We start from the raw sequence: 27,369 nt of genomic DNA, 5'->3' as shown, positions 1-27,369 counted from the left end.
TGCTTCTAGTTGAGCTTTGCAGAACTGATAGTCAAACGAGCTTTTCCTCTCAGATCGATACCAAGTCTTTGGCAAACTTGGTACGCACAGCCTCACACGAGCCTTCTTGTTCTAATTAGTTTTAGTCAATATGTATGACTTTAAGAACACCATAGTCGGAATAGTGAGAAAGTAGCAATGTTTAGGAACAATTTGCAATGAAAACGGCATGCATTTGTTGTCCAGGTGGATCAAAATATAATGTCATCCATTTGGTTCGTCGTTCAATTGATTGGCCCACTTTTTAGAGCATTGACTGCTATTGATTGATACTAAACTTAAACGCGTTCCTGCTTTTACTAATAGATTGTGCAAACAAGGAACACTTATTAAAATTATCAGACAAAATTATCCGATAAATGATTTAAACTATCATAATAAATAAATCAACCAAGATGTGTCGTGAACAACGTCACACAACTACTATAACGTTCAAAAAATTTTGAGCTGAAATATAAATAAATTTGGATTAGCAATTTATAAATTGACTATAAGTTTTATAAATTTATCGGTTTTATAAATTTGTGATTAAGTACACCTACAGCACGATTTTTGGATTTGAGCTTTATTGCAAGTTCTGTTTTTGGCGACTATCTGATTAAACAAATCCACTCCTTTCAAACCATTCAAATCTTTGCCAGATTTTCCGATCAAATTTAAAATAGTTTTCCTCAAGTCATGCATTGTGGCCAATTGACGTGCGTTGTGATAAATCGCTGAAATGTTTGCTAATTTTTTGGGGGTCACTGCAATCAGTAAAGGATCGTGCGTCTCTAATCTCAAATTTAGGTTGGCAAGCAATTGAAATATAAAATGCATATGATTACCGTGATCTGACATTAAAAACAGAGCAGTATTACTGAACCAATTCTGTTTTCGAATTTTGATCAAGAACTGTTTTAGATTTTCATCCATTTCTGATACTTGTTCTGCTGTCGATTCGTGTGCGTCTGAGAAATTGATCATGAACAACTTCGGAAGGTCTGGATATGATTGCCAAAAGGAAAAGAGATAGTCTAATGTGTATTCGTGGATTTGTCGACCGTACATGCAACGTTTGAAGATCGAATATGGCCCTGTTAAAAAAAAGAAACCGTTAAAATGGCACAATTGAATTCTGACCATAAAAATAATTAAATTCTAACCTCATTTTTCGATTCATTTAGCAACTCATATTTTAATACAGTATCTTTTCACCCCCTACATCATTTAACCCCGCGAAGGTTTTGCCCGAGAACTTTTAAGCCAAAATGTATGCATCCATAATTTCGAGTATCGGGGTATTTCGGAGCATTTTTAGAAACCTATTCGTGCTGAAGTGATAGAATCGAGAATTAAAAAAAGAAGAACATTGTTAATTTCCCCTGGTACACATAAGTATAAAAAGCAAATGGTAAAAGAGGCAATGTAAAGTTAAGAATATAACATTATGTAAAATTATAAAATCATTAAATTACTAAGCTAAAAATTTGACCTAACATGATTAAAAAATGGCCTAAAATGCGAGCATAAAATATTCTCACAATTTTATATGTACATCATGAAGATTAAAAAATAAAATTAAAATCTAATGCTCTCAATGTCATCTTTTATGTCAGTTACTTTTGGGTCCTTCAAAAATTCTTTCCAAAAATATTCTTTCAGTTCTTTTTTAAGGAAGCTTTCGATGTTGTTTTCAGTCTAATATTAGAAGGCAGACTATTATAAATTGGAATGGTTGTGCAAAAAAAGAATCAGTTAAAAACTTATTGTTCTTTCTCATATCGAACGTTACTTTTTTTGACCTGTCATGTTGTTTTATTCTCATGGTAAAGAGAGGTTCAATTTTATATGCTGGAAGATCGTTGCTGACTAAGCGAAAAAAATATTTTGAGCAATGGTATTTCAAGAGAAAAGAAACTAGTACTATTTTATTGCGAAGTTTGAGATCTGTAGACCGATCATATTTTCTATTAAAAATTGATTTTATTCCCCAATTCAGTTGTTTTTCTAAAGTTGTGAGTAATGACTTTTGCAACCCTATCAGAAATAGAGCGGAATAATGTAGATGATTTACTACTATTGCATTAAGTAATAACACTTTCGTTTTCTCTGGTAAACTTTTACTTAGTGTATTCAAAACTTTTATTCCACAAGCCATTCTCTGAAGAATCTTTTTCACTTCTCCATCAAATTTTAGTTCGCTATCAATAATTACGCCAAGATACTTCACACTATTGGATTCTGCTATTCTTTCATTGTCGACATTCAGAACAGTATTTGTTAACCTCTTCCTGGTGCTGAACACAATATATTCTGTTTTTTGTTTGTTCACTACTAACTGGGACTTTGCAAAAAAGTCAATAATTTTTGAGATGTTATGTTCAAGTTTTGTTTTTGACAATATTTCATCAGTGTCCGATGTAAAAAGAAAAGTGTCGTCTGCGTACTGGACGACCGTGCAATCCTTTTCTACAATCTTTGCTAAATCGTTGACGTAAATGTTAAATAATAGAGGTCCTAAAATAGTACCTTGTGGAACTCCTCTTTTCAAATTTATCCAATCTGATTCAATTCCATTCAGAACAACTCTCTACGTTCTTTCACTCAAATAATTCTCTTTTAAATTGGTAGCATGTTCGTCAAAACCTATATTTTCAAGTCTCCGTTACCGTATTTTGTGGTTTATAGAATCAAAAGCTTTTGAAAGATCTGAAAACGCCTCTGTAACATTTTTTTTCTTGTTGAGTTCTAATCTTATTTGTTCTGTCGATTTCAGGATAGCATCAATTGTTGAAATTTGTTTTCTATAACCAAATTGACTAGCAGACAATAATTGCTCCCTTTCTAGAAAACTTGTGATTTGTGAACAAAAGCGGGGGGACAAAATTTGAACTAGGGATGAACCAGCGAGACACCAAAAAAGTCAAAGGAATTACCTTAAAAACGAATTTAGGTTCTTTGCTAACGAGTTCTACGAGATTAGAACTAATATAAAATTAGATTTTGACTAAATTGACTGGATAACTAGATATTTTACTAAATTAATGATCTGGACTTGTGTAAGTGGACTCATCGAACCAATATGCAATTGAAGTATTTGAAGAAAACAAAAGCAACCTTTAGTTGGATTAAATGGATCGTCGGTTTCAATGAAGTTCGGATCACAAAAAGTCAGCCGATGGTCGTGATTGGATATCTGATTAGGAAGAAATGGCTTCCACTCAAAATCCGCCACCTGACAAGATGTGTGGGTGTAGCCAGTGACGTATCCACGAGTCTCTGCCTCTTCAAATAAACTGTAAAGTGGTACCTTTTTGGCAATCTTTCTTGCTGCGCTGGAAATAACAAAAAATAATTTACAAAATTGATCTGAAGTTGTTCACAGAGAAATACTTTCAAAGGCAGAATTATAGAGCCATAAAGATTATAGCACATGTAAATCTGTGTTCATAGGGTCGAGAAAAACAGTAAATAAGATAACGCAATCGTGATGCCCAACCCGAGTAATTCATGTAAATTTACATAAAAAATCATATAACTGACAGATTTATTGTGTGTCACTTTTTTCCCACAAAATTGGGTGTCGACACGATTTTTCATGTGATCTCACACGAGTGAGTTTAAGAGTGAACCACTGATAAATAGAGCTAACAAGAATCGAGATTACCAGGGCGGTGTAAAAACATTTCTGCAGTTTCCAGGCACCTAATTGAAAGAATACATTTCCCCAATTTTTCTATTTAAGAACTCCTGCAAAAAACTATCCAGAAACCTAGGCGGTTGAAGTTGCAATCTATAAAACCACTCAAAGGTCTTTTAGGGAACTCAATACTACCGAAAAATGGTGCGAAAAAGTTGACATATTCTTTACTTCAGTGGATTTCAAGGATTGATCTACACCGACAAAATTGTAGTTATTATTTTCACTCCTAAGCACTACTCTAATTTTAAAAATCAGAGAAAATCTATCGTTTAATTTTTTTGTCTTCTTCAATCTCGGTCGGTCTTACTGATTTAATAATTTTTACATCCGTTTTGTTTTCGAAACGCTTCAATCAAAATTTTATAAAGATTTAACGTTACTTATTTAGCAATCTTCTTATTTCATGCCTCTACATTTTTTTAAATTAAAACGGTCTTATTTACGGAATCACCTTGAAAATAATTCTGGTATTTTATATACAGCAACTTTATCAGAAGGTTTGAGTTATTTCTTCACTTAATTAGATTTTTCGTTTTACGAAGTTTCATAGAGTTTATAGAGTTTCAATTAGAGTCTCATTGAGAAAATGCATTATTCAAGTTCGTAAATACCGTTTTGGTTTTTAATTGTTATTCTTGTCAAAAATCTTTTGAATGTCTTGTGAGATTCTAGTTCCGCATACAGTTAGGGGAGTAGCTTTTTGATCACAAATGTCTGATGGCTGTACTTTTGAAGAAGAAAATGTATTCGAAACCCTACATACGATCTAAGTGCCTTGGGTCCGATAAATACCTGTTTGAATACTTTTTAAATTTGAGAGTGTCTTCTAAATGATTTATTTAGCAAAGCGGTCAATCGCACATATTTTGTGTTCAAAAATATTTAAATATTTTTTAACGCATGACTCTCTGAGTGATATTCTTAATTTTCTCAAATGGCACAAGGTTAACTGCTCGGTGCTCTGAACAAAAAATTAAAACGTGAAAAAAATAGTAAGTGTAACGCAAAAGATACTTACTCAATTTTCGGCTGAAGATCATTGTTCCATTATCATTGCAAACATATTTATCTTTGCACGATTTTTTTAAAAAGCACGAACAAAAACTAAGAAACTCGCAAATTTAGATAGACATTTTTTATTGCATCATTCACAAAAAAATTGTTATCTCTCTATAATATAAAAACAAAGACAATGCGCTTAAAATCGCTAATGTAGAAAATTTTGGGAATTTTTACATCCCCTAATTTGGCCATCTTTTTTCTGTCTCAATTTTTTGTGGCAATGGGTCGGTCTTGGTCTTCGTTTTGAAGCACTCATAAATTTCATCCAAAAAGATTCGTCAAAAATTTATAATTTGTCATAGCGTCCACAAGACATTATTCATTAGATATCATGGCAGCTGTGTTTTAAAACCCAATTCAGTAAAAATTCAGAAAATTATTTTTAAAAAAATGCGGCGTCACATCATGACCGATCTAATGTTGTTACGATAAAAAGACTTAGATATAACTTTTTTTCAGTGAATCAAAAAGTAAACGTATATTGTGTTCAAGGGCAAAGTTGCATTGTTCTGAATGGGGTTTGCCTTTAATTGTGTTGCTTCTCTCAATTAATCAAATCAATTGGTTCAATAGTCTTGTAATATGCAAATATTTCCGGACCTGTGACGATCTGGCCACGAAATGTACAATTGGCGTTTCAAACAACAAAATTTAGAAATTAAACACTAACTGAAGACTGAAAAGAAATCAGTTTTCCTCTTTGTAGAAACCTTCTCTAATAAAACAACGTTCGTTTTTTAGCGTCTTTTTGAAGTGTTATATATCAGCCTATTGCAAACTTTAAACTAACGTAGTTATGTCATATTGCACTATTGCTACGGAAAAAACACGTTTCTGAAACTTGAGGGCTTTTGGGCAGCTCTCTCCATATATCAATCATCAACAAAAAATTATAACTAAAAAATGAAAAGTACCTTGACGTTCAAATTGATAAAAGCTTAGCTTTGGCAACCAAGTTATAGTCCAATGCAAGAATAAAATATCAATATTTTGCTGTCTTTTCTGCCGACCCATGTCTGCACTTTTAAAGGTAATCACCAAGAATCCAAATTAAAATTAAATTTGTGTCTTTCTCAAGACCAAAAGAGGAACCAAATATTTTCCTCTTTTTTTGAATTATGCAAAAAAAGTAATTGAAACAATCAGAAAACATTGTTAATTTACTCTCTTTTTTATCTTTTGAAAACAGAGAAAGAAATTGAAACTATTGTTAAAAAAAGGAGCGAAATCGCGGCAGTTAAAACCAAACCTACAAGGTCAGTGGTTTTAACACCAAAAGAATAGGTGTTCGAATTAAAATCTGCCAAATTTCTTCCGAAAATTCTACGCCGGTTGTATTTAGCAAAATTGAATATTTTAACAAGAACGATGTAAACGTTTTCCAAAATAGTTTCAGAGATAATTATTTTCCCAAAATGAAGAAATTATCACCACAATGTATTGACATACACTGCTTTTCATCTCTCATTTTTTTCACGCTTTAGGTCCAATATAAGCATATATCAGTACTGCTACTTGACAGAATTCCAATAAGGCTATTTTTTTGTTATAGCCTGGTTATTTCCGTAATGATACAGCCTATACTTGAAAGTATTTTAGAATTATTATTATTATTCATATTGCGCTGTTGCAGGGCCGAAGTTCTCTCTTTCAAAATTCTAACTATTAGAGATTTATCAAAAAAACTAAGATGATGTTACTTGAACAATAAAAAGACATTTCGTAGACGAAAATAGATAATGAAAAGACCTCTGGCCGAACCATAAAGAGACCATTGTAGACCTCAATCGCTTATGAAAAGGCATTGATCAATCAATCAATAGACAGTTTTAAAGATTTTTGTTTGTCTTCTACCAGCATGCTTGACGTTGCTGGATGTATTTTTTTCGAAGTTGAACCCCCGTAGAAATTGAACCCCCGCAAGCTTGAATACCCGAAACGACACTTCTTAGTAATCATACTAAGATCATATATGATACCATACAAATTATAGACTATATCTTAGGATGATCTTTTTGAGATTTCCATGTTTTCATATATGACTTTGCATGATTTTTAAGAAATCATAAATGATCGTTGCATTAAAACAAAGAAACCATAAACAATGCCGTTCGGTTAAACGTCGAATAAGAACATATGATTTTTCTATGCGTACTAAGAAATCATTAATGGTCTTAGTATGACATTTAAAAAATCATATATGATCTTAGTGGTGCTAGAACAATAGATCGAAAGACAACAGATCGAAAGCAAAAATTCGGACAATAGATCGAAAATTAAATTATTCAAGTTGCATATTGGCCAATCAGATTTGAGCACTCATATATTATACAGCATATAACATGTTCGGTTGTGATACTTTGTTTGGTTGTGATAGATTCACGGGCCGCTAAGGCATGGTCATGGCTCGCGAGGCATGGTCATAATGTGGTTATTATATTGCAGCTCGCAAATAATGCTTAATTTCAACCAATAAGAACAGAGATTAATTTTCGATCTATTGTCCCAATTTTTCTGTTTTCGATCTATTGTCCGGTCACCGATCTTAGTATGTTTGCTAAGAAATCGTCAATGATCTTGATATGATTTTTAAGATATACTAACTTGAACACGGCGTAATCCACTCCATAAATAAACGGAACCATATTTGGTTCTGTGTAAGCACCGAAACTGGAAAACTTGGGAAATGGAATCACGTTCAAATCCGGATCCAAATTCCACTTCTCAAACAGGGCGAATGTTCTTGGCATAGATCTCTTAAAACCCTGCCTCGATAATGCATCAACGAGCAGAATAAGAACATTCACTGCATCTTTAGAGCTGTTTAAATTCTTATATCTCTCCTTGACCAAACTTTCGTTTCTTACAACTCGAACTGTAAACTTCGGAGATGATTCGTTCAAATAAAGAAAGTTTTCAACGTCTGAGCAGTTTGAAATAACTGAGCAATCTTTAGCTCCACTGCGGATAAATGTCCAGAGTTTTGGAATATCTGCCAAGATGTCCGTTGTCAAGTTTGTGATTGTAGGAAAACCAATAATTGAAGATGATCTCAAGTTCATCGGTAGCCAGTGTAATTTGTGCGAATTTCGACAGGAAGAAAACAAACTGAATCGCAACAAACCTTATTTAACTGTTTTCTTTCCCTACTGAAAGCAACAATTTTCAATTTAAAATACGGATTTTTTTATTTTGTCCGATTTTTGAATAGTTTTGCATATAACTGCTACTCTTATAACTTTCATAAATGACTTTCATATTAATATATATAATATTCAATCCTGTTGTCCAGGTTGTTTCAATCGAGATTTATATGTTGTCATCTCCCGAATTCTTAAGCTCGATTATTAAAATTCGCAAATTATTAAACACCAATGAAGAGGGGAGTTTTTTAGCGACCTTTTGTTCGTTTTGGAGTGGCAGATCAAACAAATGAAAGCCGCTATATAAAAGTAACGAACATTGCTCAAAGGTTGCAAAAGATAAGAGGGTTTGGAGCAATGCAAGAAGATAAACAAAATAGGCATGCACTGAATTTTACATTTTTAATTTTGACCTTGCTCTTGTAAATGACATTGTTAAGCCAGATCAATGACACGTTGTTAAGCCAGATCAAGGTTCATCCTTCGCTGAACTTAATTTTGTACGTGTATATAACTACAGAGGAAGAGTAGCCATACTTCAAAAAATCATTTTAAGACTGTCCTTTAACAAATATCTCAATACACATCGGTAGAAGGACCAAAAATTATTTCTCTGAATGGAGAGATACTTAGAGAACATCTTTCGACGTACTCGTTTGGAAGAAAAACACAAATAGATTAGCTGGAATAATTTTTTGAAAGACTGAGGCTGTTAAAAAGTATTGAAAAATTATCTCCAAATACTTTGTATTTTCTTGCAATATTGCAACAATTCACCGCTCAAACATACCTTAAACTTTTTTCAATTTTCGTTTAATATATTTGTTAATAAAATGGAGGATAAAAAAAGTAAAAGAGTCATTTTTCATTTATGTCTGAATAAATATAACATCTCACTCTTCAAAATGCGCTAACTGTTCAAAAACTGATGTTTCCTTATTCAAAAAAGAAACAAAAATTTTTCCTTATGTATCAACAATACTTTCTCAGATTAAAGAACATAAAGACTCGGTATTGAGCATTTGCAAATAATGTTTCAACCTCATTCAACCATATTTTTGAACTAAATGTCTCCCAAATACGGAAGAAAAAGAGCATTTTCAAACTTCATATATTATTTGAAAATTTTGTTTTCAATTTTAAGAAAGTGCTTTAAACTTAAATTAAAAAATGATGCCTTAATCGAAGGCCGATGACATAAGGGAGACAATACGGAGAAGAAAATGAAATAAAAACGACAAGCATTAAACATGAAAAAATCAAAGTCTATGTATTTTAAAAGAAAAAAAACTTTAAGTCAAAATACATTAACTTGTTAATGCTTAGGAAGCCAATAGGACATGGGGGACTAAGTCAACAGACTACAATATGACATCAAATACAGACAAAATTCAAAAAAATTACGCAAACAGTGTTAAGCAAAAAAAATCGTAAGCTTTCTGTTGAAATAGAATTGATTTTTCAATGTTTGAGCTGTGATTTGTAACTATTTCTGTATGTAATTAAGAAAAAAAATAATTGAAATACTTCAGCAACCTTTTAAAAATCGAATAAATTTTCAGTTGTAAAAATTTGCACTTATACCAAAGCTAGCCGTGCTATTGCTGTTCATCCCTTAAAACAAATAATAGCACAAGATGTCACTAAAATGACCCTAGGTATCAACTGAAGTCATTCGATAGCTTTTTTATTAGCTCAATTGATAGCAATTAAGACCTTTCATAAAATAGTCACAGTCATAACACTACAAAAGAAATGCTGACAAAACTCAAGAGCTTTTTTAAAATTTACGAAAACATGTTTTCGGAGCCATAACCATGAGCTTGACTAAGAAAACACAAGATTAGCTCGTAGGGCCATTTGAACAAGAAAAGATCTTTCATTGATTAAACCTCTATATAGAAGCAGACTTGTCTGTAAATGGGATTAAACTGATGACAAAAATTTGAAAAAGACAATGCCAAAAAACAATCCGAATCACTTTTCAATGCAAAAATTAACGATGGGATTTAAATTGGCCTTGTTGTCAAAGCACGGCCCTGAAAATCGTCAGGTTTACAATGATTGCGTAATAGAGTTTTTTTTGGAAAAGGAAAATCTTAAGATTTTAGAAAAAAAAATATGCATTTTTGATAAACATCGATTTAAGGCAGCGAAAGGCCGCAAAGCAAATTTGTTAGTTCCAGAACAGTTTTTTAAGGAACCGGAGTTTTTAGGAACCGGAGAAAATAACCCTCAGTTGGGTGAACAGACATTAGGTTAGTAGTGTTTGTCTGCACTACCGTTGAATTTGGACAAAGTGGGCTAAAGAAGAATACTAGTGCCATTTTTCATGAAAATTGTGAAAAAACTCCGAATTTTTAAAGTTTGGCCGAAATTTTAGCCAAAAAAATAGATAAGCCACATTAACAACTCTCTATTAATCTGAGAGTAAAACCAATTGGATTATTGCTAGCAATTTTATCATATTGTTAGCAAAATTGATCAAAATTTCACAAAAAATATCGAAAAATTTGAAGAAAACAACGTAAGTTAGCGTAACGTTCACAAAACTTTAAACCTCCGTTATTCCTCGGAAAAAAAACAATATTTAAAAAATAATATTCTCGATATTCTGCGCTTAATATATTCTTACCTCTCACAACCCTACGGTGAGTATATCGATCGCCGAAAATTGACTGAGCAAAAATTCCCCAGTGGGTCGGAATAACCAGCATTTTTTGAAAAAATTCTCTCCACGTAACAATATGAGCCATTGTTCTCATCTTACAAAATTGATTATCACCGTTTCCGAGTTAAAAAAAATGTCAAAATCGAAATTTTTCCGTTGCATTTTCTCCAATTAAACAAAAAATTTTCTCATCTTAACTATCTGTATGTATTTTTTGCAAATTTTTCATCAGTGGATTGTTACTTATTTCGGAGCGAAAAAATAAAGCAATTGATTTACCTTTGATGAAAATCATTATTTTCTGTTTTGCAGAGAATTTGCTAACCAAGCTATCTAATGTGCAACAGAGATGATGTTCGATTGCCAGTTAACACGATATTTAGTTCGCAATTTTTACTAACCAATTATTAACTTTTCGTGGAAGCTTCCGCTTTCATAAAACTGTGGTGCACTAGAAACCACCCTTATGGGTCGAAAAATTGATTTTCGCATTGCAAAAAAAAACGAAACAGTCACGTGGTTGCTACATTTTATCCTACTTCATTTTTATAATGGACAACAAACTGGATCCTATTAAACTACGTATTTGAACCTCTCTCCTTCAACTCATTAAAAATTAATATTAGAACTCCCATATTAATACATTCAGGTGGCAGCTGCAAACTACCTGAGTTTACTATTACATTTGATATAGCATAGGAAAAGCAAACAGTGGCTTGACCTTTAATCACATCCATATAAAAATACGTGGGTGGGTTGAAGTTGCAACTGCTTCGGTTAGCTTCGTGCGTGGGTGTAACCAACGGGTTCACAGTCGCGTGATAATTTTTGAAACCCTGGTTCTGCTGGTAAATGATGTAAACAAACATAAACAAAAAACAAAGAACAACAATCAAAATTCTGAGCCTGATAACACTAAATTTACTTTTAACTGATAAAGTTTCTGCCAGTTTGTTACAAAACTTGATTAAAAAATAAGATACAAAAGCGATAACATGTAAAGTAATAAACGCCATCTTGTTAAGACCGCCATGTTCTTTCCAAGATGTTTTATAACCAAGCTGTAATAACTGAGCTAGTACAGGAAAATTAATAAAAATCATAAACCAAAATGGCACCGATTTCAGTACTAAAACTGCAAAACTAATGTATATGAAAATAAAGCTAGATAAAGCAAAAAATGTTGTCAAATAAAGCAATTTTCTGCCTTCCAATAGCCAATGAAGGCATTCTTCGTTAGTGGCAAGGGTACAGGTCTCTAAAGCGCAAATGTAGAGATAAGTTGCGACAACCACTAATAACAGATGAAATAATAAGGAATATTTTTCAATTTTGTAATGAAATATCCTTGAGAGTAAAAATTTAGAGATGAAAGCACGCGCAATTTCTCTGTTCATTTTTAGTACTGCCGGCGGTGGTTTTAATAAATGATGACGAAATAAAAGTGCTCTCAGTATGGACAAAACAGCCCGTAAAATGGCGCTCGATTGTCGCTAAATAGGCGTAACGTTTTACCAAGTAACATTAAAATACAATTATATATTCAACTCTTATATTTAAATTTGCAGAGCTTGAAAAAGCAAAACTAAAGTCAATAAACAGAAAGTCAATATTATAACATCTAAGTGTACATTTTTTGGCATATGCAAAAATAACGTTACAACATTACCTACAGACATTACAGAATTATTTATACTGTAAAGCTCAAACTAACTTCTTTTATTCGACAACTAATTCTCATTTAGAATGCTTTCATGTGTAACTATCGGGACTATAATCCTTGCATATTTGATATTTGTTGCGTAATATGTTGCAAGAAGTATTAGGGTTTAATATTGCCCAGACTAAAGGTACTTTCTGTACTCTTTCTTGCATAAAACCTGCAAGATAACTGTCTAGCACAGCAAACTTTTCTTAACAGTACTTTTTAATACTTTGAGCCCCGTCTCAACAAATAGACGTACCAAAATATAGAAATTCAACAAATCTGTTCAACACTGTGTCTTTCTGCGTACATAAAACCTACATTTGATATAGTCTAATTCTAGATTAAAAAATCTAGGTTAGGGTCGAGCTGTCAGCGCACTTTCAGCGCATTATTTTGTAAGAAGTGCGCTGAATGTGCTAAAATTATGTAAGAAATGAGCTGAATGCGCTGAAATGCGCTGAAATGAGCTGAAACGCGCTGATTTTTCAAAATTTTCAGCGCAAAAACGTTACGTAATTTTGGGGTGAAATGCGCTGAAACTTTGAAAGAAATGCATTCAAATTTCAGCGCATTTCTTAAAATTATTTAGTGGATTTAAACGCTTTTTGTGAACGATTCCTCAATTTCGAACCATTTAGTTTTCCTTATATAACTATTAACTTTTTCTCAAAAAATGCGCTGAAAAGCTCTGAAAGTATGTAAGAAATTCGCTGAATTTTCAGCGCATTTCTTATATAATTTCAGCGCATTTCTTCCTAAACTGTCTGTTAATATAAAATTAAATTAAATAGGCAGAGGATCAGGAATATTTGGCGCAGTGGATTGGGTGAAGGCTGCGGCACCGCAGATTAGGGTTCGATACTCAGTGATAGCTATTTTTTGAAATTTCAGTGAGTTTCAGAGCGTTTCGTGCAAAGTTTCAGCGCATTTCAGCATTTACACAAATTTTCTCGACTCGGGTATGAATCTAGCCCAGCGGAACATGGGACTAAGTAAACAAAGTTTTTTTTTGCCTTAACGCGAACACTGAGCATCTATTCCCAGGATGAAGTCCGCGACCCAAGACAGGCATTGGCCAGACCGACCAAACCCAAAGATAGGTATTGGCCGGACCAAACAGACTTTGGCCAACATTGGCCAGACTGAACAGACTTTCTCCAGACCATAGTCCAGACCGAACAGACCCTAGGCCAGATCCTATTGGTAATGTTTACATTCTTAACATTAAACTTTGTTGCGCGCATTCTTCAAAAATCAGTCAATCATAGAACAAAAACACTCTTTACTTTTATTCATTTCGGAATTACGAGCCAAAAAGATTCTATATTTTTGTACTTCTGCTGTTTTGACTCCATCCGTTAAGGCGTCAGGTTAAGATTCGCATCAATAAGTCAATTTAAACATGCCTTAACATAACTAAAGTTGTCAATTCAACTTAAAGACGAGAAGCGCAGTTAGAATTCTGGTAACACACTAAGGTGCCAAAAAGCTACATAAACTGAAAACCTTTCCGAAAATCTATAGTAAACAAAGCAAAGAGATGCAATTTGCTCGTAATTTTGGCGGGATACATGCGCTTATTGCCGTTTTTAACTGGGACCCTAGTTGCCTTTGTATCATCAAAAAAGTAGATATTTTAGTAGTAGTGCCTATCCACAACTTGCTTGTGGTAGGGCGACCTTTCTGCATCTACGCCATAGTTAATGACATGCGCTCGCCGAGTTAGGGAGCCCAGGAGGGGCATCGTCAAGATCAGAGGAAAGGGGCAAGGAAGGCAGTGTGGTCGTGTTGGACTGATGGAATTAAGTCCTGCTAGCTAGCTACCTCTACTGGTTTTTCCCACAGGTCAATCACTTTCAGGTCCGCGGTGTTTCTACTGCAGTCCAAAATGTGGTATACGGCAGGTGGTGCTGCTTCACATTTGAGACAGCAGATATCAACATTGTTACAGATCCTACTGAAGTAAGGGTTTAGCATGAGGCAGTATCTCTGTTGTGCTAATGGGATACTTGCAAATCTTCGCAGCGTTTTTTTCTGCTATCTTTGTTGGAGTTGTACCTAATTGCATGCTGTCTTTGTTCAGCGGAGTTTGCACCGTGTGTCGGTGGATACTTTTGAGCGCATTTTTGTATTCGTTGCGATTTAATTGCTCTTTATTGTTTGTGTATTGTTCTATGCGGTTCCACTAATTATCATTTAATATCGGTATAATGTGATGAAAATTGGCTGAGCAGGTTGTTTTATGATCAGCACGATGGCTTTGATAACTGCCGGCTAGAAAATGCTCTGCTAACATTTCAGTGTGAGCTATAACAGGCAATTTTTCACCCTCAACGTGTAAGTCATTGACATCAGACATTTCTACAAAGACAGTAATTATGCAAACAGCAATGTTTTATTGTGTTTGCAGATGATTCCAGTTTGTTTTGCTGAATGTGGAAGCCCAAATGAAAACACCATACATCAGAAAGCTCCGACCGATAGCTTTAGAAGTCACTGAGAGTTTTTTTTGTGTAGTCCCCGTTGCTACCAGCAATCTGTGGTTTTCAGTATGTTTTTGCGTTTTTGTAATTTTTCTTTGATGCTCCTTACGTGTTCAGGTTGTGAACGCAGTTGCACTTCATTTTGCTGATAACTTAAGTTTTCTTGGTTCGAGCCAGTCGTGTAAAATATTTAGGTAGGGGGTGATCATGTCAGGTAGGTTTTCAATCTGTAGGTGAGATGTAGTTAAATTTAAATCGTCAGCGTGAGACGTGATGTTAATATCTTTTGGGGGTAGAGGCAGTTTGCCCATGTAAATATTGAGGATCGTTGACAATGATCCTCAACACCTTGGCAATTTAACACCTTGTGGGACACCCTGTTGACTTTTCTTCACTCTGATTATCTATTGTTGCATTCAACGTAATAAAACCTGCCCTGTAAGTAAGAAGCAATCAATTTTTTTAGTGTCATTCGATAGTGGTGCCAAAGTTTCTTATTTGCAGGTTTTGGTCAACCGTGTCTAAAGGGATCAACAGTGGGATTTATAATGTCATTTAATAGGAGTTTTTCTGTTAACTTTGAATTAGGGGGAGGAGTGCAATTGGTCTGAAGCTTCCAGATTCGTCTATGGGTTTTCCTGTCTTGTGTATGTGTATAAACCGGTCAAATTTCCAGATGTTTGGAGTTTTTGCACTGTCTACAGAAAAGTATATGGTGTCAGCAAGATATCTCAGTGCTATGGGGCCTATAGGGTGTAGGTGGATTGGCGCCAGTCTATCGGAGCGCAGCGCATTACTTTTCTTTGTGTCACTAATAGCTTCTTTCTCTGTGTTACAAATAAACAGTCTGCCCTCTATTTCCAGTTTACCTGTTGTTCTTAGTGTTATTCCTTTCTGTTCTTCATTTTTCTTGGGGTGTAGAGTGTATTGTTGGTTAAACTTGTGGATGCTTTTGTTGATCATGGTGAGAAGAAGTCTTCTTAACTTCAAAGTTTATGGCTCTGTTTGCAGGTGATTTAGCGTTACTTGACGAAAGTCTTTTTTATTGTGCTCCAGAGTTAAGAGCAGTTACCCCTGTCAGTAAGTGTTTGTACAGACTCGATCCAATTTTTTTGACTTTGAACAAGTTTGTTTATTTCATGGTTTAAATGCTTGATTTTGGAGTCCCCTGTATGATTTCTTTGAATTTCGTTTCTCTTTTTGGAAAGCTTTGCTGCTTCGCTGGGAAAATTGACAAGCACTGTTTTCATTCTTCCTAGTGGGAAATGCCTGCCAACCCCTGCATTGATGACTTTCCAATAGATCTTTTCCGCATGGTGGACATTTGTTGGCCTTTGTTGTTTCTTTAGTTTTAGATCAATGTCATCTTGCCCAGTCAGGTTTGCGGAAGTAGATGAAAGTTCCGTATACTCTTGTGTGAGTGGTGAGGTCAAGGGTGATGGCTAGAACTATTGATAATTGACCCGAACCTTATGCGTACGCCGTGCGCCAGTGAATGTTCATTGATGTGCTTGAGCCGGCGAGACTGATGTCCAGGGAGCTTTTACAGGAATCAGTTACTCTTGTGCTGGCCTTTATCTTGAGTTCTACATGATTAGAGATGTCCATTTCACTTGCAATTCTTCTGTCTTCCGCTAGTTTCGAATGCCATAGTGGGCCATGAGCAACGAAATTACCAACAATAATGCAGTTATCTAAATGGTTTAATGTATAATGTCTTGTATCCTATCCTGCATCGAAGCTGGACAAAGATAGTGTGTAGGGGTTCATTTGTTTGATGTTTTAAATCTCGTGAGCATTAAGTTTTTAAAATGCAGTTTGAAGTCCGGGAAATGCACTTTTATCCCATTCTTTGTTTCAAAGATTTTGAAATAAGCTGTAGAGTTCAGCTTGTTTTGACACAAAAGAAGTTTTTTCGTCGACTTAATTGCTCGATCTGCTGTTTTGACCCCAGATTAGCGGACATATACCTTGTACGCCCAACATTTGGTTTTTTAATTAAATGGTATGGCATGCTCTATAACAACACAATATTTCAATATTTCCAATTTTGAGGTCATAGGAACACTGGAGCGGGGACTAACACAAAAAATCGGGAAGGTATTTCTCTCCAAAACATTAGTGATCCCTCGCTCATTGCCACCCAACTTTTCGTGTTTTTTTCCCAAAAATTTGATCAATTCGGATTTTGCCCTGTGTATTTCATAGCCACTAACGAAATTTAATGTAGCTATGTAGTATTCATTTATCTAACAAATAGCAAGTGCTCCTGGGATTGTTAAGTTATATTCCAACTCAGACAAAGCAGGATAGATTCAAGAAATCTTGTTCGATCTCGCTCAACATGTGCACTAAAGTTTTATCATTAGCCAACAGCGCTATTTCAAAAAAGGAGGGCCGTTGAGCATATTATTACAACATTTTGATCAAATATCAAAAACACTTACATTTTGTCTGTGGAACGGACTCTTTGCGGCTTTTTTTGTGAACACATTTTTCTGAAATTGCCTAACAGTTGATGTTTTCTGCATTGTGTGAACTTGTTTTTATTTTTCAATTGATCTCAATTTCTATTTTGTCCATGAAAATCTGTATCACAGCAAAAAACTTACCGAATAGATTATTTAACGACTTAATATGGATGATTGAGGAAAAACTACATTTCGAAATGCGAGTAAAATCATTAAATCTTAAGTTTCCATAATGTAAGAAAAGTGCTCTGATATGTCAGAAGTATGTAATAAGAGAGTTAGGAGTGAAGGTATTCCTACGACACTAAAATAGGGAAAATAGGGAGTGACCCTAAGAGGAAAATAGGTTGGGTGGGATTTAAGATCTTTCGCTTTCATAAAGTCTTTTTGGTTTTCATTTGTTTGTTTTTATTCCAATCTTTTTGTCTCGCCGCTTTGATTTCTTTCTCAATTGCCTTAGCCTGCTCCAAACACTCGGTCAAATTAGTTTAAAACCACATATTGCACTCCATGCAAAATCAAGACTTGTTCGGTTTTGCGTGCGCTTTCTTGCCCAATTAAATTTATTTAGCTAGTTTAAACGCCTTGCAGTTTTAAACCTTGGTTCTTCTCGCTCAATTTAACTGGCTTCTTCTTCGACATTATTAAACGGGTTAAACCGTGGCTGGAGTTTTTGTCTGAACTGGCATCGAAATTGACAACATCATTACTCTCAACATCGAAATCAGTTGTCAACTCAGCAGCCAGAAAACCGGGATTGAGTGGTTGTCATGTGTTGCAGCTTTGAGTGTTGGCTTCTGGAGACAATTGTGGTACAACAAAACTGTGAGCCCACTCTTGACTTGAACTTAGCAGTAAGTCACTAAAAATACCAGAATTTTCATAATCCCACTTCACATCGTCCTCGGTGCAGTTGTTTTCATCAATAGCATAATCGCCAAGTTGGTAATGGTCAAAAGGGAGGGTTTTTATGCCCTCAGGTAGTTTATACCGCTTGTTCTCAAACGCTGACCAGCAGATTTTGTTTGTAGTTACTGTCCGCATCGAGTGGTGGTTAGAAACAATCCTGGTGTTCTCTACCGGTGCACAGTTGTCTGACTGTAGGGTATTCACAAAATCTGCATGCCGTAGATGATGTTGCAGCCTTCGTCCCTCCTTTTTGCAGAGAGTTTTCGACAATCTGAAAAAAACAACAGAAGATGAGTTAAAATTACGTGTTATTTCGTTTACTCACCATTTATATAACAACAATGCAATCTAACAGCATCCAGATGTTTGCTAACCAGGTATATATATTTGTAATAAGAATACCATTATTTATTACGAAGAGAATAAAATTACATTTTGACAGAATGAAGTGCAGCTTTAGCTCTAGACAGATGAATTTGGTAATGTAATCGCCATTTTTGTGTTAGACCCGTTATTTGAAAAATTAAAGCGTGTCAGGACCGATTCCGTTTTTTCTGTTAATTTGATGTAAAAGTCCGGACTTGTCAGAGAACATAATAGCCTGTCCATATTACTATATAAAAGGCGACAGTCGGAATTTGAACGATTGACCCGATAGTGAAATGCATTCAAAATTACCTTTTCCCTCAAAAATTTGGTTAATTCTCTTTTTGCCCTATGTATTTCATGCCAGCTAACAAAACTTTGTTTTAGCTATGTAGCATCTAATTATGTAACATATAGCAAGTGATCGTGGGACTGTTGACGCTATATTCCAAATCAGACAAAGCAATTGAAAACCATTTGAAATTAGTTTCTCTTCAAAAATGTGATTAGTTCAGTTTTGGCCTATGTATTTAATGCCCACCAACGAAATTTGTTTTTTGTTTTAGCTATGTATTGTTCAGTTATTTAACAAATAGCAAGCTTTCTTGGAATTGTATGTGTTATATTCCAAATATGACAAAGCAAGATAGATTCAAGAAACATTGTTCTGGATTAACTTGAGCACTAAACATTTAACAGTAGTAACAACGCTATTTCAAAAAATAGAAGGGTTTTTGATAATATTAAAACATTATTTTGGTCAAGAACACTTGTTTTTTGTCTTGAACGGACTCTTTGCGGCATTTTTCTTGGGAACACTTTTTTGATGAGAGTAAAAACTTCCATGTGGACTGAATTGAGTTCAGCTTCGGTTTTAGGCAGATGAATTTGGTAATGTAGTCACCTGCGAATTTGTCTCTAAACTTGAGCACAAGTCTTTTGTTACAGGCATTAAGAAGGCAGTAATCAGACAGATAATTTGAGAACTCAAAGTGGGTGAGGACCGATTGCGTTTTTTTTCTGATAATTCGTTGTAAAAGTCCTAACTTATCAAAGAATCAACAGACTGGACGTATCACTATGTAAAAGGCGACAGTCGTAACTTGAAGGCAGGACGTGATAGCAAAAAGCATGCATGTAGAATTGGTCCAGATCAAAGATAGTGGCACCCACTATTGTTGGCGTATTCAAACAGATATATTTTGGTCGTGTGGTCAAGGCAGCAAAATATTCACTCAAAATCATCTACGGGTCAAAATCAAACTTCGACAATGTATTCAGCTCTTGTTTGGCATTACGTGTGACTGTCAATTTGATACGGCCATCTTAGATTCTCATTTTTTACCGTGTACAGCATTGTTCATTAACTTGTTGAATTTCTTTTGGAACTTGTTAGCTGCCGCTTGTCACTGTTTAGCGTAGTATACGGCGATAGCCAGTTTTCTTCGCAAAACTGCAACACTTTTTGTCTTTTTTTGATGATACTTCCGAGTCAAACTTAAAATTCGAGCAATTTCTAATGTACCAATGTCTCTCTGTATCAAAAAGTGTTTGTAATAATTTTTCCACTTTCGATGTGGGTAGATTGTTGCTCATTCTTTTTGAACTGGTATTCTCCCAATAACACTTCTTCTACCGTGCCTTTGGTTGGAGCCTAGGGGAAATTGCGGTTGTCGTCATGCAACCTTGGTGGGTATGAGAGGTCAACCTCCAAAAAATAGTCCACTCTTGCATTGTTGTCTGTATTTAAGACCTCGTGAATGATGATTTCTGTTTTGAATACAAACTCTGAAACGGGGAGTTTTTCGAGTTGCATAACTCCAACATATAGATTGTTTGCATCAACACAGAAACCAAATGACTCATCATCCCAGCTATTTTAGTTTGAAACTGCATTGGTTGTTGACAGCGAAGTGTCGTTTTTTGGAGAGAGTTGACCACCACACTGATTGCAGGCTCGATCATATCCAAATCTTTGCGAACCATCAATAACTCGGCATTTGCCTTGCAGATTCTCAGTGAAACTGGTTCAGCCATATTGGGTAAGGTGAGGAAGTGCATGAAAACCAACTTATAGGAAGTAAAAATGAGTTCTCAGCGGAACTCACAAATGGAGGCCAAGAGAACACACTCTAGCTTTAAATGCCCGTCGTGATAACATTGAAGTGTTACACAGCCAAGTACTTCCCACATCCTGTTTGCGTGGTTAATATTTTTTTTTATCACCTTACCATCTTCTAGAGTGTTTCCCCACTGGTTCAGTGATGGAAGGCATGTGTTGAAGAACATGAAGAACATGGCACGATTACTCATATACGAGTAAGGGCAGAAGCGTGTCTGTTTGAGAAGCTGAATATTTTCACACAATACTGTCGGGAACATTGCATTCATAATGCCGACCTGGTTTTTCGAGCGAGCTGTTCATCTTTTTGAAGGAGTCATAAATATTAGATAATCATACATTTTCAACTTTTTCCCATTTTTGTTAAGATAAGTGTCAATAAGCAACCCACAGTTAATAGATATGTAGTTTTCTTCGGTGGCTGAAATAACACGGATCGTTGTGGTTGGTTGACAGTTATTCACAGCAAAGCACATGTGATGTAAGTCAAAGTTATCGTAGATTATGATCAACGACAGTTGGGAAATTGAGGTTCCTCCTCGCTCGGTTGCTTTTTTCATGTGCCAATCCAAAAAACTTGCGCTAATATGACAGCCGTCTGTCATAAACATTTTCTGGATCTTCGACTTCGGAGAATGGTTTTTCGCAGATCCGGCATTGAGTGCTTTGAGATTGGTCCAATTTTTTTCTTTCGCCTTTGAAAAGCGGATACTTTCAATTTGTTGGTGGATATCGCTGCCCAGTTTTGGTAGCATTTTCACAAAATTAACCATTTAGTCATCGGAACTGTCGACATTGTAAGTTGTAAGTAGAAAGTTGGTTTGCCAGGGTAGTGATCTATTACTGTGAATGCAAACTCACACGTTTCATATATCTCTTTAATTTGTGTGAAGTCATTGGTGTTTGGTCCTTTGAATCCTGACACTGTTCCGAGAATGGACTCAAAGTTGAAGTATATTACTAGAGATGCGAACCATGTTGCAGAGAGCTTTTTAAAAATGTAAGATGATTGATAGCTTGAAGGAAATTTTAATACCTGCAGGAGCGTTTTTGTCGCTGTCAGTCATGTGCATATTATATTTTTCGAGACCGTCTCGACATATCCAGAAGCATTATCTCCAAATATTTTAACAATAACGAAAGTCAATTCCTCCAACGTTGCAAATGACATCTACAAAATCACTAATCAAAACACAGTGGTGATTATCATGATTACAACTAAGGCAGATCGATTACAAACTCGGATTGATTTTACGAAGTTTTGAGAGGAAAAAATTGACCATTATCGAAGCTAAACACATTGACTTGGACGTTTTTCAAGTCTGCGAAGCCTCAAAACCATTTGCATATGGAATTCGCCTAATGGTTGATGAATCCCCATTTGTTTGCATCCCCATTTGAAGTGAATGTTCTTAGTACGCTCATCATTTTCTCAACCATTCCCTAATAGACTGCAATTGCCAGACCGTTTGCGTAGAGTGGAGTCAAAACTGATTTAACATAAATTTTGATGCGTTGATCTTCTGCATTATCAGCTGCATTATAGCACCTAGTTGAATTTTTTGCTGCCAGTGACATAATTGCTCACCTGCAGGAGTGCCGATATCATGTTTTTAAGCAAGAATGAAACACTCTAAGTCATTTGCTTCATCTGAATTAGATGTTTCAAACGTACGCAAGAGACCGTTGGACGCGCTTTCCGACGGAGCGTCTCTTGGCTCAAACTCCCGGCCAAATACGGGTAGAAAGTCACAGAAACCATATGCTGAGCATACAAGTAGGAGTAAATGAGCCCAGGATGTCAACTCCGGCAGCAGTTGGTGAATCGAAGGGGTGCAGTTGTCATGTGCTGCTCAAGATTGGAGGTTTTCGCGATGCTATTTCTCATAGTGAACAATGAGAGGTGGGTAAACCAAAAATATTATGCGCCCACTAAGTGGAGGGGAACAAACGAAAAAGGTCCGAGAAAGAAGTGGCTTTTAGGCTTTAGCGAAATGCAGGCCACATATTAATTTGTGTGGCAAATTTGAATTTACAGAATGCTGCAATCTGATTGGTTGGTTTTGGCAGGCTGAATGATATTAAATTTTTGGTTATACGAGAAGTCCAAGTTTTTGATTTGTATACAAAAAGAATTAATCGAGGAGCCACGATAAACAGGATGTAATGAATTTTTGAAGCAAGAAATGTAGTTGGACACAAATTGCGAATTTTCATCAGTTTTTCATCTTAAAAGTAGTTTGCGTCCACTGAGTAGGTTTTGGTCTCTGAACACAATCGAATCTGGGTTGTTGTCTCTGATTACGTTGCCTAGTTTTAGCTGGAAGACTCTAATCTGTTGGGGACATCAGAACTGGTGCTGCATGCTGGGCATAGGTAAAGGAGTTAATTTCAGTCTTCGTGCTTTCTCTCGCACAGACATGGTTTGAATTGAAATACAGTAAGAGGAAAAGGTACTCTTTCGGTGTCTCTATTTCTGCATCAGTGGAAGTAAATTATTGCTTCCTTAGCACAGTTTGACCGCGAGTTTTAACTTTCTCTTCACTGACAAATGTGACAGCCAGCTGGTCTTCAGCCGTTACATAACTGTAAAATGTCATTTTTGAGGAAAAATTAACTTGAAGGAGCGAGGGAAACGTTTTTCCGATCGACATTTTGTTCGCCAGTCACTGATAGAACTTTTTCGCCTTCTTAGTTGCACATTGTTTGCTTCTCTGTCGCTTGGGACAACTTACGGCATGTAATCACAAACTGGTATGTCGCGATATAAAATTAGATAATCAGCCTTTGGGCATAACAAAAATCTCCCAATTGATAACATCTCTTTGAAATAATTCTTTCAAGGTATCCACCTTTTTCGTTCCTGTTGCATAAAATACGGCGGAGGAAACACGAAGTAAAATGTTGTGAAAAAGTTGCTGCAATTAGCAATAGGTGTAATCTCTGCTCCAACAAGGCAAACAATGATGAAAATTTGAAACCCACTGCTAAGACCTTTGTTCACTTGAGGAAAGTTTGTTGAATGAAATTGGGGGTAGAAATGAAACTGTATCGTTGTAATTATGGCTGCACACAGAAATCTCTTTTTTATAAACCCCGATTTTTTTGTCGTGGAAGTTTTCACATAGTGACAAAAAGCTATAATTGTCAAATGACCAAGATGCATTCATTTGTGACTGGACAAGGCAAAATGTAAGAATAATATGTCCATTTTTCACTTTGTTCATAGACAAAACCAAAAGCGTCGTATGGAATAGCGTGTAATTCCAAAATTTTGTACGATTTGAAATTTTTGTCAAGGGCAGAATTATCAATACCATTGACCCCTCCGCAGGGTCTGAGTTTCAATGCAATATCTAAATCGAGATCAAGATTCAGATAAAAAACAAGTTGCTAAAAAATACAAATACATTTCACTATTCCTTTCACAGAATATTTTTTTACACTTCCTGATATATCTCGTGAGTACTTTTCAGATCTACCATTGCAATCGTTGCAATCGAGTGCGCCTTGAAACTGAAAACTTAATCACTCAGTTTTTGTTGTACAGGTAAGAAACAAAGACAAAGGGAAATAGCACTAATCAAACTTAATCATAATTAGGATAAGCCCTACATTCCCCAAGTTCAAATTACTGACGGATGGTTAACATAGATTGTTCCCCTTTCACGCCCATGTTTAGGTTTTCTTGGGATACGCACTTAGCATAACACCTTATATTCCATTGCTTAAGTATTGCAGGAAAGCACGCCCAGGATCACTCACTAAATTCTCATGTTTAGAATCATAGGAGTACCCCACGCTCTTATCGATCTTACTATATGCTGTTTATGCAACATGTCTTCTTTCAAATACAAAATAGAGTAAAAGATTATCCGTCAACTTCACGTGAACAGACTTTGAAAAATTGTCTATCTGTTATTGCAATTTAACCATATGTAATTAAAATTTTTACAATTTTGTAGAGAAGTCTGTTAACTGTTTTTGTCTCATCCTCTGTTAGACTTGCTCACACAATCTAATGAAAACAGAAGATGATCACTGTTGAAATTTGAGCATGAGCTGTAGCGTTTATTTATCTATTGAGCCTCATAGTGCACCTCCCCTTTGGCCGAAGCCGTAGGTATTTAGTCTACTGACCTTTAGAGGAATGAATTCCAAGCCAGAGTAAACTTGAGCCTCGGTGCGAAGACCATCTGGGGTCCAGCTCATTGAGGTGTTGTGTCCCAGAGCCTCAAGTCTCTCTCAACCGTCTTTCGGGACAAGCAGAGCAAGTGTTGTCTGGACCAGACATGTAGTGTAGTCACTCTTTATCTTTTAGCTCTGCGATCACAGTTGCAACACTACTCTGTGATGTTATTTCTGTGACTATAACTACATCTGTCTTGTATGGACCTTACACAGTACCTCTTACTCGAAGACTTTCATTTCAGATACTAATTGTGCGCAGGGATCACACACAGTTTTCTCTTCCACTACTAATCAACTTTCAGTGGATACAGTGTAGCATTCATCTCAAGCTCCCTCACATCTCAACCTTACTAGCCCTGCGTTTGTTGCCTACTAACAGGGGTTTCTGGTCGATTAGAGTTCGCAAGAGACTTTAATTGGATTCTAGCCAATTCGCTACTAAACGATCAAAACGTCATCTACTAGTCTCGATTTCACTTTCGTTACTTTGTTGACTTTCGAATCAGTTAACTTTGATCATCTTTCGCTTATTGGAGACATTTCCAACAGTTGAAGTCAGCGGGAACTTTTCAATCACAGGGTCCCGCCAACAACCACTTTTTCTCCCTTCTTTCAAGGGCGCTATTCAATGCTCTGCCTCAACACCTCGCATCTCAGGCTCTTGCCTGCGCTGATGTGAATCGGACTGGCAAGGAATTCTTTAGAACAAATTGTTTTAAGTCCGTAGGTGGCTTGTTCAGGACTCAATCCTCAGACTGTCAGCTTAGCTAACTTCCACTAACTGAGCTAGTGGTAGTTACCCAGGGGGCACCACGTGGAGGTTACTGACCAAGGTTACACCCTACGGATCAGGCCCTTCCTCAGAAAGCTTTCCTCGTAGCATTGTGCAACCAAGTCCCCCCGAGCCTCATAGTAGTCCTTGTGACACCTTTTGCGAAATCAGTGCCTAAGTAAAAAGCAGTAGAACCTTTCTTGAAGGTTTTAAAAAAAGATACCTGACTTTATAATGCTTGCTCGAAACTTGAACAAAAATATTGGATATTTTGGTTCTGTTTAATAGACCTTCAGATCTTGAACTTGTGAACAATGAGGGGGCATAATTTTTTGGGGGGATCTGCAGTGAGAAGGAACCAAAATAAATAGAACGGCAAAACTAAGTTACCACTCCTATTTTTACGATGTAAAAGTTCAGTTTCTACGCGATATTACTCCAATTTAACATCACAGTCGTCTCGAATAACTACGGAATTCAAATGAAATTCGACGTTCACTTACAGGAAAATCCAATGTAAAGTTGATGAACTTCATCCAAGTTTCGCAGTAAAAATAAAGTTGTCTCAAAATGTAATTTTTTTACGCTTGTTCAGCTATGATTGAGTTTGCTTTTGCTTTATACCTTAGAGAGAAAATAGGTAATTTAAAATGGGAATTCGTGGCATCTTGCGTTTTACTGTGAAACTTTGATGAAGTTCTTCAACTTTGCATTCGAATTTCTGGTGTGTGAACGCTGCATTTCGTTTGAATTTCATAGGTAGGCGAGAAGACTAGTGTAGGGGATCAATGGTGTAAAAATGGTTTTGACAATGTGATTTTAACTTGGAGCAATATTGCATCAAATATTGAGTTTTTACTTCTTAAAACTAAGGGGTGCTGGCTAACTTTTACCGTTCAGGGTAGTTACCAAGAGACTGAGTTTCTAGAGTTAGTTGTGAGCTCCGTTTGAAGGAATCTATGTAGATTAGATGTAACGAAGAAGCTGTTCTGTAATGTCCAAGAAGAAAAACAAACAAAAGACACTTAATCAGCAAGAGTTATGTACCCCAATGACAAACGATTTTGAGTTCTGTTAGTCCTTAATTTTGGCATTTAAAGCAGTATTGGAAATTAAGAACGAATTGAGGCATTTATTTGAAAAGTGCTGTAACCTTAAATTTTTTTTTCAAAGTGCGGAGTCAAAAATTGATTAAATAAGGCGCAGTGCAACAATAGTTGCGAAAGGTGAAGCGCCAAATTCAAAAATCTACGATCATTTATTCTCAATTAATAAAATTAGTGTATGTTAGACCACCCATATACAAAGTTTATCAGTACTCTAACAAAACACTACATAAAATGACTTAAAGTCTTTCAGGAAAAAAACTTTGTGTATATAAATGCGTTTGTCTTGTCGTTCTTGTTCTTTTCTTGCTCGGATTTTCTTCTTCACCGCACCGTCTTTTTTATTCCATTGCAAGTTAATCACTCTTTGATTCATTTCATGTAAAAAGTAGAGACTTTGAAATCATCTCTATTTTGAGTACTTTGAGTTCTTTTTTGAAAAATTTTTTGTTTAGCAGAGAAATTTTCATTGCCTGTTTTTCTCACAAGTTTCCAAAATATGTTTTGTTGAGAAGTGACTACATTCCGCTTATTTAGATAGCTGTTCTAAAACTGAGAGAACTAATTTTGATGCTTGACTGATCATTGTCGGGCTTAATTTCGATTTGGCCATTTGGTTTCGCCCGTCTCAATTCTGCAAG

The 27,369-nt window shown here is 35.7% G+C and overlaps 1 protein-coding gene across 3 annotated transcripts; it reads right to left on the bottom strand.

Annotated features, from left to right (window-relative positions):
* Nucleotides 1–376: 376 nt before the first annotated feature.
* On the bottom strand, nucleotides 377–24,878 carry LOC142336815 (uncharacterized). 3 transcript variants are annotated; one of them, XM_075385749.1, is made up of 6 exons: nucleotides 24,800–24,878; nucleotides 18,343–18,442; nucleotides 11,322–12,170; nucleotides 7,391–7,910; nucleotides 3,139–3,356; nucleotides 377–1,115 (listed from the first exon to the last, which is right to left on the bottom strand). In XM_075385749.1, the coding sequence occupies exons 3-6, from the start codon at nucleotides 11,995–11,997 to the stop codon at nucleotides 568–570; spliced, it is 1,962 nt and encodes a 653-aa protein (XP_075241864.1). In that variant the 5' UTR covers nucleotides 11,998–12,170; nucleotides 18,343–18,442; nucleotides 24,800–24,878; the 3' UTR covers nucleotides 377–567. The 3 variants fall into 3 exon arrangements, with proteins under 3 accessions (XP_075241864.1, XP_075241863.1, XP_075241866.1); XM_075385748.1 differs by lacking the exons at nucleotides 18,343–18,442; nucleotides 24,800–24,878 and having other exon boundaries at nucleotides 11,322–12,315; XM_075385751.1 differs by lacking the exons at nucleotides 18,343–18,442; nucleotides 24,800–24,878 and having other exon boundaries at nucleotides 7,391–7,894; nucleotides 11,322–12,315.
* Nucleotides 24,879–27,369: the final 2,491 nt, after the last annotated feature.

Source organism: Convolutriloba macropyga, chromosome 3, assembly GCF_964194025.1.
Source record: "Convolutriloba macropyga chromosome 3, txConMacr16.3, whole genome shotgun sequence".
NCBI classification, from domain to species: Eukaryota; Metazoa; Xenacoelomorpha; order Acoela; family Convolutidae; genus Convolutriloba; species Convolutriloba macropyga.
This window is presented reverse-complemented; position numbering and strand designations above follow the sequence as displayed.

Bases quoted from the DNA above. Each gene is read 5' to 3' on its own strand.
- LOC142336815 (XM_075385749.1), bottom strand. From the start codon at position 11,997: ATGAACAGAGAAATTGCGCGTGCTTTCATCTCTAAATTTTTACTCTCA. The intron at 3,357-7,390 runs GTTAGTATATCT...TGTTATTTCCAG, and splicing joins GTGGATTACGCCGTGTTCAA to CGCAGCAAGAAAGATTGCCA. The intron at 1,116-3,138 runs GTTGCTTTTGTT...TTTTTTTAACAG, and splicing joins TCCATTTAATCCAACTAAAG to GGCCATATTCGATCTTCAAA.